The 13093-nt window shown below is 57.1% G+C and overlaps 3 protein-coding genes and 1 long non-coding RNA gene across 5 annotated transcripts; 1 reads left to right on the forward strand and 3 right to left on the reverse strand.

Annotated features, from left to right (window-relative positions):
- Positions 1 to 12: 12 nt before the first annotated feature.
- Positions 13 to 5157, reverse strand: DCDC2B (doublecortin domain containing 2B). Of its 2 annotated transcripts, XM_047724851.1 has the most exons (9): positions 4532 to 5157; positions 3342 to 3393; positions 2816 to 2892; positions 2439 to 2570; positions 2008 to 2154; positions 1857 to 1896; positions 1121 to 1256; positions 640 to 743; positions 13 to 384 (listed from the first exon to the last, which is right to left on the reverse strand). In XM_047724851.1, exons 1-9 carry the CDS (start codon positions 4798 to 4800, stop codon positions 13 to 15), a joined length of 1329 nt encoding a protein of 442 aa, XP_047580807.1. In that variant the 5' UTR covers positions 4801 to 5157. The 2 variants fall into 2 exon arrangements, with proteins under 2 accessions (XP_047580807.1, XP_047580806.1); XM_047724850.1 differs by having other exon boundaries at positions 1857 to 2154.
- Positions 373 to 4032, forward strand: LOC125097224 (uncharacterized). Its single transcript, XR_007126521.1, has 2 exons — positions 373 to 514; positions 1320 to 4032. It is a non-coding gene; the product is annotated as an uncharacterized LOC125097224 (long non-coding RNA).
- A 143-nt stretch (positions 5158 to 5300) lies between the features above and the next one.
- On the reverse strand, positions 5301 to 8137 carry IQCC (IQ motif containing C). Its single transcript, XM_047724852.1, is given in 6 exon segments — positions 5301 to 5786; positions 5789 to 6437; positions 6545 to 6663; positions 6894 to 7158; positions 7379 to 7522; positions 7943 to 8137. Coding segments are annotated over 6 exon segments (1311 nt in total). The 5' UTR covers positions 7985 to 8137; the 3' UTR covers positions 5301 to 5694.
- Positions 8138 to 8280: 143 nt separating this feature from the next.
- Positions 8281 to 12762, reverse strand: CCDC28B (coiled-coil domain containing 28B). The gene is made up of 6 exons (XM_047724854.1): positions 12615 to 12762; positions 11226 to 11416; positions 9945 to 10111; positions 9630 to 9823; positions 9406 to 9428; positions 8281 to 8466 (listed from the first exon to the last, which is right to left on the reverse strand). The coding sequence occupies exons 2-6, from the start codon at positions 11387 to 11389 to the stop codon at positions 8412 to 8414; spliced, it is 603 nt and encodes a 200-aa protein (XP_047580810.1). The 5' UTR covers positions 11390 to 11416; positions 12615 to 12762; the 3' UTR covers positions 8281 to 8411.
- Positions 12763 to 13093: the final 331 nt, after the last annotated feature.

The following is a 13093-nucleotide window of genomic DNA, read 5'->3' on the forward strand; positions in this document are numbered from 1 at the left end:
GCGAGTACTCTTCTATCGCAGCACGCCTGCTCCCATGGTTGTAGTCTCTCCCCCAAGCTCAGCGCACTCCTCCTGTCTCTGGCTGGAGAACCCCATGGGAACAAGGCCTCCACGGCTAGGGCTGCCCAGCTCAGAAGGAAGAGAAGACCGGGCTGTAGGTTTAGGAGCAGAAGAGTGGGGCGGGGCCGAGGGGGCTGCTGGGTATCCTGTGAGCCCAGGGGTGGTGCTGGGTCCCCTGGAACAGGCTGCAGAGTGGCCGCCCCAGTTCCTGGCCGGAGCTGCTGACTCCCAGGATGGCAGAGACAGGGTTGAGGCTGAGACTGCTGTCCCAGTCCCAGGCTGCTTTTCCAGGCCCAGGGCCTCGTCCACCATCTGTGCTGTCCTCTGGAGGAGGCAGAAAGCCATGCAGACCAGAGCATTAGCACCCCTTGTTGCCTCCACCCTCGGCTGAAGTTTCTGACCCGTGGAAAGGAAGAGACTTTACAACTTCAGATCTGCCCACTCGCTTAACCAGGTAGGAGGTTGGGCTTGGAGAGTTAGATCGGCTCACAGTCCCAAGGGGAAGCTCTCCTGGGACCCCGGGCTGCCATTCTAGCTCTTCGCCCCTGAACCAACATACTGCTTCCGGCCCCTGCCCACCTGATCCAAGGGTTCCTCCGTGCAGGTGTCTTCATCATCTGCCACTTTCTGGGCCCCTGCGGTCTCCTTCCTCGGGTGGGGAGCCTCATACACTCCCTTGACTCCTGATGAGAGAGGCAGTGTCAGCGGATGCCCAGCCCGAGGAGCCCTTGCTCTTCTCTCCCAGCCCCTTCCCCTCCCCTGAGCCTTGCTCCACGGTCCAGACTACCTTGGAGGCTGGCAGGGTAGCTCCGAGGCAGGCCTTTGGCTCCCATCCCTTCCAAATCCCACACTTAAGTCTCCCTGTGCCTTGTTTCATATTGCCAGCTCCTTCCACAGCAGTCAGGGACGATGTGTGCCCATGGGGCAGCAGGAAGGATCTATGCTGAAGTCAAGGCCAGCTCTGCCCCTGGGCATTCTGCCCCCATAGACCTCTCCCATAGCAGGAGCCATTTTGTGTCACCGTCAGAGGGTGGGTGAGAAAGGCCCAGGGTCCCCTCACCTGATGGAAACAAGAGCGTGGGGAGCCTGCTGCTTGGCTGAATGGCCTGCTGGGGTCTGGCATAGAAGGCAGATGGCTCAGTGGGGCTTGGCTCCTTTGGAGAGGGCTGGGGCACCTGCGCCCTATGGCCCTGGGCCTGTAGAGGGCATACTGGGCTTGGACTCTGGGTGATGATTGTTCTTGTCTTCTCTCCTGCCAGGCCAAGCTTGAATGCCCCAGGTGCTTGTGGGAGCTTGGGAGAGATGCCATCTGTCTTCACAGCCTGTGTCCTTCCTCCCGGCTCCCTCTTCCCATCAGGCTGCCTTATCCAGGGACAGAGCTGCTGGTGCCCGGCACCCAAGAAGCCCAGTGAAGCCAGGCTGTGTCCCCCAACCCCCGCCCAGTGTTCAGTGGCTCATTTCTTGGGAGGGCTCAGGCCTGGGATCAGCTGGGGAGCTGGGCCCTGCTATGCCATAGGCCAGTTCGCTCTCCCAGTGTCCTGCCTGGCCAGCAGAGTCCACAGGTCTTTGTCGAGCCGAGTTGAGCTGTCTCTTACACCAGCTTCTGGTTTGGCCCTTGCCATTCAAGACCTGTGTCACCCTGAGCAGCTGACTTCACGCCTGTGAACCTGTCTCCTCCGGGAAACGGGAATGTAACCTCTGTTCCACAAGGTGTGTGGTGAGAGCCTGAGCTGGAGGAGAGGCCAGCCAGTCACCCCTCTCCTGTCCTGCCTTGCATGGCCTCCCCCATCACCTACCTGTGGCTTGTGGGGCTTAGACTTTGGGTCTGGGGGTTGCCTGCAATGAAGAAAAAGGGCTTGTGGTAAGCAGAGCAGGCATGGGATCCGGGTGGCTTCCTCTGTTTTACCCTGCTGCCCCCCGCCACCCGGCCACCTCACACGTCCATACCAGCAGCCTCTGGGCAGAGAGGGGCTGGGCACCAGCAGCTCCAGATAGGGGAGGGCCTTGAACTCCTCCTCTCCGACCGCCACATAATAATGGCCATGCATCAGAGCGTCTCTTGCTGACAGTGGGAGCCCCTCCAGGGTGCAGAGTCTGGGGGAGAGACGTAGTGGGTAAAGGCTGGTGGACAAGATGCCTCTGCATACTCGGCAGACTACACCGGGCTGGGCACAGCTACTCCAAGGTACCCGTTGGCTGCTGACCCTCCGGGCACCTGGGCCAGTCACCTCGGCTCTACCCTACTCCAGGGGCTCAGTGGAGGGACCCCTCCCTGTGGCACAGAAGGAAGTCCCATTTGGGGAGGCACAAGGACAGCCGAAATCAGCAGGGAGCCTCCCTCCATGGCCCCGGGGGCCTCCCCAGGGGCCCGCACTCACTTGCACACAGCCCCGGCCCGAAGCTTGGCCTTCTCAGTCAGGAGCTTCAACACGGCTTCCCAGTCCTCGCCAGCAGCCTGGGGCAACTTCAGGCTAAATGGGGGACTTACCAGGTCCCCGTTCCTGAACACACTGAGACAAAAAGCAGTCTGGTAAGGTGAAGAGACCCCAGAACGCCCCACACATGAGAGGAAGAAGGGCAGCACAGGGCCGGAGATGGTCTAAGAACGGAGGCATTGGTCCGTTTTCACCCATCAAGCATGCTGGCACTTTTTCTATCCCCACCAGTGACCAGGGGCTCCTGGAACAAACCCACCCACATTTTCTTGGTCTTACTGAAACAAAATCTGTTTCTGCTCCCCAACACTGGCACTCACCGAATATAGCAGGGGGAACGTGCAAGTGGTCGCGGTCCAAGGGTCCCGTCCCCTGGGTAGTGAGTCACAGGAGGACCCTGAAACCCAAGTCAGGCCCTCAGATCAGGAGAGAGTTGAGGCCTTTGGCTACGGATGGGTCAGTCCAAGTGGGTTGGATGAGTGAAGGAGGGGGCAAGGAGGGACGGGATGAATCACACCTTTCACCAAAAGAAGCTTCTACCTCTCCAAAGTTACATTCTGCCCATCCCTTTGCCCCCATATGTTTTACAGCTTCCTCTTTCCTTTGGGGACCACAACCTGGAGATAAAGTAACAGGCTGGGTGAGGAGCAAGGGGTAGTCTTGAAACCCTGTACCCCAGGGAGGGTAGCAGCTGGCTCCAGAGTGGATGTGGAGAGTACCCCCCCACCATGGACCTGACAGATCCTGTTGTTTCCAGAACCCTTGGCTTCCCAGACGAAATTGGGGGGCAATCCCAAGAGGGGTAAGAAGACAGAGGGCTGGAGGCCAGCCTCCCCCAAGACTCACTGGTAGTCTGCTGCTCTTCCCACCTGGATCCTTCTGTCCGGGGGGTAAATAGCTATAAGGACAGAAGGGTTACAGGTCATCTGGGGGAGCCTGGGACCGTACCCCACTGGTAGCTGCCAGAGTGAGGGTCTAGGGTGCAGCTTACCAGGTATTCCTTCCCACCTGGATAGTCTCAAGACATCTGTCCAGAAACAGATGCTGGCCCTTGAACCTGCCTTAGGGCCTGGCATCAGGCTGACTATCTGGATCGGGGGCTCAGACACAAGCCATTAAGGTAAAGGGTCAAGAGAAACTAATTCACTCAGCATCATATTGTAGCTTAGAAATTCTCTCATTCATGAGGTTTTATCTCATTTTCTGTGAGATGGAGAAAGTTATGAGCCTACAGTAACACGGAAGTAAGTGACAGAGCCCGGATTCTAAGTCTCTCTGGCTTCCCACCCCTTGCTCCTTACGCTATCACAAGGAACGCCAGGGGACAGCTGAGTAGCACCTGGAAGCCAGATCTGAGTTGGAAGCTCAGATACTCAAAATTCTTCTCCATCTTGGAAGGCATGGCTGCACCCCGCAGAGGGGGATGACCCCGCCTGGGAGAGCACAGGATGATTGATCACAGCAGGGAGGAAGTGAGGGATGGAGTTAGCGTTTGGTGATGGTGGTGGTAGAGGAACCAATCAAGAAGAGCCTTTGGGGGCGCCTGGGTGGCTCAGTGGGTTAAGCCGATGCCTTCGGCTCAGGTCATGATCTCGGAGTCCTGGGATCGAGTCCCGCATCGGGCTCTCTGCTCAGCAGGGAGCCTGCTTCCTCCTGTCTCTCTGCCTGCCTCTCTGCCTGCTTGTGATCTCTCTCTGTCAAATAAATAAATAAAATCTTTAAAAAAAAAAAAAAAAAAAAGAGCCTTTGGGAAAAGGGGCTCCACCTGCAGAACATTCTTGCAGGCTGGTCCTGGCTGTGATGGGCATAAACATCGATGTCCTGCTTCGCCCAGAGCTGTGGCTCCGCTATTTGTGACTTGTGGACTCTGAGGCAGGTTACTTAGCCTGTCTTGATTTCCCATTCTAAAGAGCGGGGGTAAGACCGCGCCCTGTGTGGGGCTGCTGCCTTCCAGAAGGGAACATGCACGGTGCCTGCACATGCAGCAACCACTGAGCACGAATACGACCGAATATGACCCACCCTGGGCCACTCACCTTAGCTTGCGGAATCTTTCGAAGCCGGCAGCCACATACTGCCCTCCGTTCTGCAGGTCGGCCAGGTCTGTGACAGGGTGGCCACCCTGAGGCGTATAGAGGGCCCGCACAGCCACCGGGGCCTGCACAGTCGAGGTCACCTCGCAAAGGAAGGTCTCCAGGGTGGGGAAGCGGCGTTGGCTCACCACCAGCTGGCGACCTGGGGAGAAGGGGTCCCCGTTCCGGTATATCACCACCCTCTTGGCTGCTGGATTGCTACCACCCGCCATCGTGTGCCCTCAGCAGGAGACGCGGAGCCGTTGCCAGGCAACTGAGGCAGGCTGGGAGCAGTGCCAGTCAGAAGTGGAGTCCTGCCCGAACCTTCACCAAGAAAGGAAGGGAGAGACTGCAGGAGCACGTGTTGGCCTTCAGGGTCTCATCCAGCCAGCCCTCGGCCCTCGGTGGGGCCTCGCTGAGAGCTGGGTGGGTCTGATCACTATACTGGGAGGAAGACAGCGGGCCTCAGTGAGAAAGTGGTGGAGAACACACTGAATCACAGATGTTCTAATCCTGGATAGAGGGAAGATCCTCAGAAGCTCCCTGCCACTCTGCAGCCCAAGGGCTGAGCTCAAAAGATGATCAGCTTTGGGGACTGTTCTCAAGGATGGCCCATCTGCCCCCTGGACTATGGCTCCCAGCCTGCCCTGGGGAAGATGCCGCATGCCAGCAGGAAAGGAACAGGAGGGCCCCGTTCTACGCTGAACAGAGGCAGAAGATGAATGCAACCAGGTGCAGAATCCATGAAAAACCTTTATTCTCCATCAGGCTCCCTACGTAAGTTATCCCAGGAAATTCCCTGTCCCCCAAACTGGATTAAGCCATAGGCGAGGATAAAAGAATGTCCTTCTTCCTCCCCTCCCTATACTGGAGCAGCTCTTCGCTCCAGCTTCTCTTGGCCCCATTAGCCGCCAACAGCCAAGGGCAAAAGGAAGTGCTGGTACCAGGGAGCAAAGATGAGGCCCTGCCTCTCTCAACGCCCTTCCATAGCACACCCGGCTTTGGAACCTGGTCTTTCCCTGGCTGCCCAAGGCCTAGCCTGGTGGTCCTGTTTTACACGGCCTGCCACTCCAGTGGTCCTCTCCTATGTAGGATGACCCTGTCAGAGATGTTTTCTCAGGCGGCATTCATCGCCATGGTACAGTCCTCTAGTTTTTCCCTTCCTTGTGGCTAGGTTCATTGGAGGTTCTGTCCCTAGAGAATTCTCTCTAGGGAGCTAGCCATTAGGTGGTTTAGTCTTCCAGAGACCCTGGCCACCACGTTCTGCTGAGGTCTCCTCCCAGATGCCACGGTCCTCTGAGAAGTCCAACTTCCGTGGCCTAGCTCTTTGGCAATCAGGCTCTCTGTGTTCTGACCTCCTGGGAGACTTGTCCTCAATATCTGGGTCTTCACAGAGTGTGGGCACCTGGGTCCTGGCCTTTTCGGAACAGTAGCCCCTAGGTTTGAGGCCTTTGGGGGTGTGGTCATCCAGAACAGTCGTCAGCTGTGGGCAGGTCCGTCCAAACATCTGCTCCCCATGGTCTGGCTCCTTGGTGAGCCTGTTCCCTAAGGCCTGGTTATCTGATGGTGTGAGCAGCTGTGGCCCGGCCGTCCTGCAACATTGGTCCCTGTACTTGACCCCATCAGCAGTTTTATCTGTAGTGGCCAGTCTTTCTGGGCACTTGTGTGGTGGGGATCTGAGCCTCCAACTGTCATCCACATGGTCTGGCTCACTAGTGGTTCTGTCTCGGTAGGACTGGCTTTTCAGTGGCGGGCTTGTTTGTGACCTGGCCCTCTCACAGGTCTGTGCCCTGTGGTCTGAGCACACGCTGGGCTTGTCTCTGGGCTGGCCGGTCTCTGGGGATGTCAGTGTTTGTTTGAGAATCAGGTACTGTTGGGGAAGAGAATAGACACTGTACCAGGCAGGACTGCTTGAGGACAGAGCAGGAGGCTTTTCCCTAACCCCCACCCTTGACAAGGCTCCAAGGGAGTGCCTACCTCCTTACGGCTATTGATGGCCTGTTGTAGCCACAGCAGTTCCATGGCCAAGTGGTTGTGGTGGTACTGGAGCTCCTGGAGCTCAGTCTGGCTGTGGGGCAGTCCTGGACCCGCAGCTTCTGCGAAGGAGGGAAGAAAAAAGGGAGAAGGCTTTAGGGATACACACTAGGCCTGGCTACCCTTAAGCCCTGGCACCCTCCCTCTGTCCACCCCTGAGTTGCCCTTAACCAGGCACTGGGAAAAAAGAGAGGGATGCAGCTTATGGAACACAAGCCTTTCACTTTTCAGATGGGAAAGCTGAGGCTCAGAGCAGGTCAGGGGCTTGCCCTGAATCGAGGCACAGAGGTACCTGGGTTCTCCATCCTTGATGCCTCTCTGATCTCCCTTTGGCTAGGATTCCTGTCTTTCCTGCTGTGCTCCTCCTGAGGCCAGGGGCTGTCACCTCTGCAGAGAAGGCTCCCCGAGTTTGCGGAGCTCTCTCCTGACTTCTTCAGCATCACTTCCCCCAAGATAGCTTCTCTCTCAGGTTCTGTACATAAGAAGCTGCTCCGCCGTTCCTGCTCTGGATTTGGTGCCCTCCCTTGCGGTTTCCGGTTCCGATGGGATTTTGCTTTCTGAGAAATCATAAGTATGAAAACCTCACAGCTAAACCCTCCAAATATGTGGGTGCCAAGATTTAGCATATAAGGTGGTAAGGATTAAGGATTAGAATGTGGGGAGTGGAGTCCTCCACTGAGAAAAGCTTGTCAACAGGAAGGGTGGATTCTACCATTTCCTTGAAGCCCTTCCCCAGGTCCCTCCTACCCCTCCCTTTTTCCACTGGGTGTGTACTACCTCTGGGAGGAACTGGGGCCTGGGAATCCAGCCCTCTGTCCATTGAAGCGTGCCCAGATCACCCTCGATTTCTCGTACAGCAGCCTCGTACTCCTCTCGCAGACTCTGGAAGTGGCGTCGGACCAAGAAGCCCCGGACGCAGGCCTGGCGTGGAAAATAAAGGAGAAAGAAAATGCTCATCACTGCAGAAGTGGGGGCATTTTGAGGATTTTCCTGGAGAGGTCGTCTCAGTGACTACGAGGGGATCTGGACACGGGAAAAGGAGAGGTGACGCTGTGCGTCAGGACAGTCCCCAGGGGTTCAAGGAAGGATGCCGGACTAGCTCCCCCTCTCGAATTTAAGGCCCTTCCCGCCACTTCCTGGATCCCTCAGGAGCGCATGGTGGGAGTGGAAGGCCTGTGGGGGGTCCGTGGGTCCCACCATCCTTCAGGGTGGTGGGGGTGGTTCGGTAACTCCAGAGGCGGGCACGAGGGTAGGTGACTGAACGTAGTAGCCTTCTCTCGTTCGAAGGTCCCAATCCGAGATCCCGTGCTGCGACTCGTGCGCCCCGGGCCCGCTCCGCACCTGCAGCACTGACACCCTCCGAATCAACCGCTCCCGCTCCATCCCGGCGCCAACAGACCCGCCGCTGACCAGCGCCTGCCAGTTGCGTCACTAGTCCGCGCCGCGCGCGGCCCCGCCCCTGCCGTCTCCAAGGCAACCATCCTCCTCCCCGGCATCTACCTGGTCGCGGGTTCCCAATTCCCACTCCCAGAGCCGCGCTGGGAATTCCAGCCCCACCCCCCGCCACGCAGAGCGGGACCGTCCAAACCGGTGTGTCGCGCAGGGGTGACTCCGGGTTCTGGGGGCCTTCTCCGAGTGAAGGCGCAAAGAGGGGAGGAAGCACACGGAGCCGGTGTCTTTTTCTGATTTAATTCCATCCAGTGCCCCCCTCCCCCGTAGCACCTGGGGGGCCGTGGAATACCCGATCGAGTCCGTAAAAAGTCACAGTTTGAAGGGGATGGGAGGAGCAGTCTGGGCCTGGGTCCGACACCTATACAGCTGACTGCTCCTCGGGTTCGGCGTTCTCGGCCAGGTGCAGCTTCTGTCTGTGCCAGTCAGTCAAGGATTGCGATGCTTTGGACCCCAGTCTTTCCAGCCCTGTCTGCCCATCCTGCATTGGCTTAGTTTTCCGAACCGCACAAAGGGGCGGGGCCGGAGGACTCGGGGTGATTCGTGGTCCAGGTGGCAGTCCACACCCGCCCTTCTTGCTAGATGGCTTACTCCCTTCTCTTTGGGTCTAGATGGTGCAGGTACGTGCACTCGCACTATTTCTGGCTGAGACTAACTGGGGAGATAATCTAAATCAGTGAAAATAATTATTCAATGTCAAAAGAGTAGGAAGACAGCAGACAAGCTTTGCCATGGATTGGTGTGAGCTAAAGTACTGGCAAAGATTCTCTTTTAAAGATTTTATTTTGGGGGCGCCTGGGTGGCTCAGTCAGTGAAGGGTGGGACTCTTGATTTCTGCTCAGGTCATGATCTCAGGGTTGTGAGATGGAGCCCTGCAGGGAGCTCTGCCCTGGGCATGGAGCTTGCTTAAGATTCTCTCCCTCTCCCTCTGCTCACCCCTCTAACTCTCTTTAAATTTTTTTTTTTCACTAGTGTAACTAAAAAGGTTTTATTTTTAAGTAATCCCTGCACCCAACATGGGGATCGAATTCACAGTGCTAGAGATCAAGAGTCTGAAGCTCTACTGACTAAGACAGCCAGGGGCCTCGCTTGCAAGGATCTTCATAAGTAGATAAATCACATTCCCTATAACTATCTTTCTCCTGATAGTCGGGAGAAGTCTGCGTGGGAGGCAGCTTGTGGCTAATTCTGCTTCGGTAGGACAGGAAGGGGGAGATGTTGGTTTTATTGTAAATACTCCTAGAGGGTGGTGGGGACAAGGAAACGGATTTTATCTGTGGGAGGTGTGACTGACACACACACACACACACACACACACACACGCACACACAGCAGGGTCCCCCTGGAAAGGATACATAGAATTACTAAGATCTTCCAGCTGTCAACAGAGAGGAAAGGAGGTTTCTGTCAGGAGATGCGCCAGGCCAAACCTCAGATGCTCTGTGAGGCATCTTCTGGTGGGGGTTGGCACTCCATGCACCCCCAGTTTTTCACCCAGGGGCCAGGAATAGCCTTAGGATCATGTACCTTCCCCACCCTCTCGTGTCCCCAGGAACAGAAGCCCCCAGCCCTGACCCACATTGCTTAGCAGCTGGTCCAGGTTGCGGTCAGCCATCGTCTTCTTCTGCTCCTCAGGCAGCCCCTCAGTGACCCCGTCCTCTTCCTCCTCCTCCTCCTCCTCCTCCGCACACACGTCCAGGCTGAAGTGCAACCGGGCCAGCTTCTCCTGCATCTCCCGCACGTGCTCCAGCTGCTCAAAGGAGCATTCCTTCCCTGGACAACACCTGTCTGAGCCCTGGGAGCAGCTTGGGACCCTGGCCCCAGCCGCAGCCCAGGGACCAGGCCCTCCAGCCCCACACACACACACACCCTCAGTCCAGCCCCTGGGACTCACCAAAGGCCTGCAGCCGGCCTGAGTGAAAATCATTGAGCAGGTTCAGCAGTCCCCCCTCCATCTCATAGACGTCGGTCACCTCGGTCAGAAAGGAGTGCTGCAGGGGGGTGCCTGCAGAGCCGCCCCCACTTCCGGCCAGCACGGGGCGACATTTCTCCTTGCCTACCCTGGGTGGGGTGAGCATGACCAAGGAAGGTCACAGGGTGAGGGCGGCCAGATACTGAAGGTTTTCATGCCATCGGACTATGCACTAATTCACCTTCCTATCTACTCCCAAACAGAAATGGATGTTTGCTCTTCTGGCCCTGCCCTGGGCACCAGGACTGGGAAGTGGGTGAGGAGGGGTAGGGAGAAGAGTCAAAGGAAGTCTTTTTCTTCAGGTGACACTCAGCCAGAACTGGGGCTGGAGCGGGGGCTTTGGGGCTTCCGTCCAAGCCCTGCCCTCATTCCTCCCATGACCCTGGGGGAATCACTCATCCTCCCTGGGGACAGTTACTCCTTATTGCCATAACAGCCATCTTACCTCTCCCCAAAATATCTTTCCACTCCTCTTCTATTTCAAAACGGTTTTGAATTTTCCACTGTCCCCAGGATAACCCTGAAGGACCTTTCTCAGCCTGCCCCCCCTTTCCTGTTGCATTTCCTACTGGTCTTGCTCCAGCCCTGGGCTTCAGCGACACCCCCCTGCAGCCGTCCCCAGACGGATCTGTCGGGCAGATAGTGTGCAAAGCCACAGGGAGGCACAGTCATGGGAGAAAGAACACCTTGTGTTTCATGGGAAACAAACATGGAGACCTTGTACGGTAGAATGCAGATCCCCAATCATTTAGAAAAATTAAGCAAAAATTCAGATTGTACATCTGGGTCTCCCTTTACCATCTCCTGCTCCATGACACTCGAGGGCAACAACCACCTGTGGTTCTGGGAACCTCCCAGGCTATATTTTTCTTCCATACTTCTGTCAGGCAATTTCTTCAGCTTAGACATTCTCTCTCTCTCTATCTATCTCCAGTGCCCTACAGCCTCTCTTTCTGGCATCGCTCACTGCCTGTTCTGAGGAGATCCCAGTCACCCATCTGGCCTTTCCCCTATACCTGAGGACAGAGACTGGGGCCGAGGCATCTCTGAGTTTTCTCTCAGCGGCCCGTGGGGGCAGCCCCAGGAAAGGCATCAACTGTTGCTAAGGCTAAGGCTTAGGCTAAGGCTGTCTTTACCTTCCCACAGGGCTCAGCCCAGAGTTGGGGTCCCTCCCTCCTTGCCCTGCTTTCCTTCTGTACCCACCTCTTGAACTTGGCCCGCTGCTTGGGGGACGGCAGATGAGGGAGTCCCAGGGCCAAGGTGCCGCTGTGGCTGGTGGGCACGGCAACCCTTCGTAATGTGCCAGGGGCCTGGGCTGGCTGGGTCAGGCAGGGCTTGGGACTCCTTTTCTTCTTCTTGTCCTCCATTGGATCCCGGCTGGACCTCAGGTCCCACTGAGATAGTGAGAGGCAAAGCCATCACTTCACCCGGCCACCCCTGAGGCTGCAAAGGAAGGGCCCTGGGACCTTCCCACCTTCCCCTCATAACTGCCAGGGTCTTGGTCCTCTCCTCTGTCCAAGATGGGCAGGGCCCGGATGCCAGTGCCTTCCTGCTAGGGTCTTGGATTTGTATTTGAAGGAGCTTCCAGGGCCCACCCCCGGTCCCCCACCTGCCCTCCAGCCCTGGCCTGAAAACCTGGCCCCTGCCTGGAAGGGCTGGACCAGACACAATTGTCCTGCTGCTGCTGGGATTTCCTGTCCCAGGAGCTGTCGGGGCGGAGCTGGCAGGGGAAACGGAGAGGGAGGGAGAGTGGACGATTAGGGGTGTCTTAACTAGGTTCTCTTGTGTTTAATCAGCTGTCCAGGCAGATGCTGACAAATCCCATCGGCAAGGGAAGTGACCGAGGTGTGGGTGGGGGCGCCTGGGAAGACTTCAGTGTCAGGCATTCACCACCAGAGGATGGGTGATGGGGCTCACTGTGGGTACCCTGCCACTCAGACGCCAGCATCCCTCCTCTTCCGCCCACCCCAATCTCAAACATCAGGCAGTTCCCAGAAGTTCTCTGGGATGGGCTTCCCGCCTCTTCCCCCTCCCTGGTCAGAAAGGCCCCGCTCCGCTTCAGCTGCAGCCGGAGTTGGGGGGCTGGGTGGTCCGGCAGCTGGCTGCCTCGGCCTCCAACAATGGCTGCGCCTGTGGCTGGCACTGCTCGGCCTCCAGGCCAGCTCCACCCCCAAGCCTCAGGTCGGCTGAGGTCCTCCTGGAGGAGGCCCTTCCAAGGGCTTTCCCAAGCTGTTTGCTCCAGGCTGCCACCACCAAACCTCGGTCTGTGCTCTGGGATGGTGGGGCCACTGGGGGCAAACTGGCACCTGGCTGGCCAGCCCCAGGGGGGTGTGGTGGAGGGGGAGACCAGAGCACCTCCTCTGTCTTGCATTGCAGTGGCTTGGCCCAATTAGGGACTTGATAGAAGAAATGGAGCAGGAGCCTCTGTTCCCCAGGAATGGCTGGGGGCCGCCTGGGATCTATTTCCCAAGCTCAGTCTTCAAAACCGCATGCCAAATGGATCGCTCAACTGGGGAGCCAGGATCTGAAACGCAGCCTCAGACCCGGGACGTTCCGCACCCCCGACACACACCCTGGAAGGGGGCAACTGACCTGGAGGTGTGGGGTCTGGAGTGGGGTTTCCGTGCCGTTCCCTCCGCCCTCAGCACTCTCCTCCTAGGGAACTGAGCAGATGGATGTAGAGCTAGCGGGAGGTAATTTGCATTTAAAGAGAAAGTGACCTTCTTTAGCAGTTGGGATACGGAAGATGGGAGGAGCCTACGACAATTACTAGGCTGTCGCTCTCACTTGACGTTACCTTCCCAGCTGAGCTAAAGTGACTAACGTTGGTTGTGTGATGGCAATCTAAAAACCTCACTTTCCCATCAGTTTGGGGAGAAGCTACAGTCCCTTACAAAATGGTGGTGGTTTTGTCAGAAGGCCAGGGTGGGGAGATAGGGATGCGGGGCAGAAAATTTAAATAAGCATATAAGCATACGATATATATATATGCAGCAGCAGCAGCAGGAAGAAACTGCAAGAGAAGACAACCGTCTATTGAGTCGAGGTCCCCTATTAAGCACTTTATGTAC

Source organism: Lutra lutra, chromosome 4, assembly GCF_902655055.1.
Source record: "Lutra lutra chromosome 4, mLutLut1.2, whole genome shotgun sequence".
In the NCBI taxonomy this organism is placed as follows: domain Eukaryota; kingdom Metazoa; phylum Chordata; class Mammalia; order Carnivora; family Mustelidae; genus Lutra; species Lutra lutra.

Bases quoted from the DNA above. Each gene is read 5' to 3' on its own strand.
- DCDC2B (XM_047724850.1), bottom strand. From the start codon at position 4,800: ATGGCGGGTGGTAGCAATCCAGCAGCCAAGAGGGTGGTGATATACCGG. The intron at 2,571-2,815 runs GTGAGTGCCAGT...TTTTTGTCTCAG, and splicing joins CGTTCCCCCTGCTATATTCG to TGTGTTCAGGAACGGGGACC. The intron at 744-1,120 runs GTGAGGGGACCC...CTCTCTCATCAG, and splicing joins CACGCTCTTGTTTCCATCAG to GAGTCAAGGGAGTGTATGAG.
- CCDC28B (XM_047724854.1), bottom strand. From the start codon at position 11,389: ATGGAGGACAAGAAGAAGAAAAGGAGTCCCAAGCCCTGCCTGACCCAG. The intron at 9,429-9,629 runs GTGGGTCAGGGC...CTCTGTTGACAG, and splicing joins TGGACCAGCTGCTAAGCAAT to CTGGAAGATCTTAGTAATTC. The intron at 8,467-9,405 runs GTATCCTTTCCA...TGACTGGCACAG, and splicing joins GAAGATCTTAGTAATTCTAT to ACAGAAGCTGCACCTGGCCG.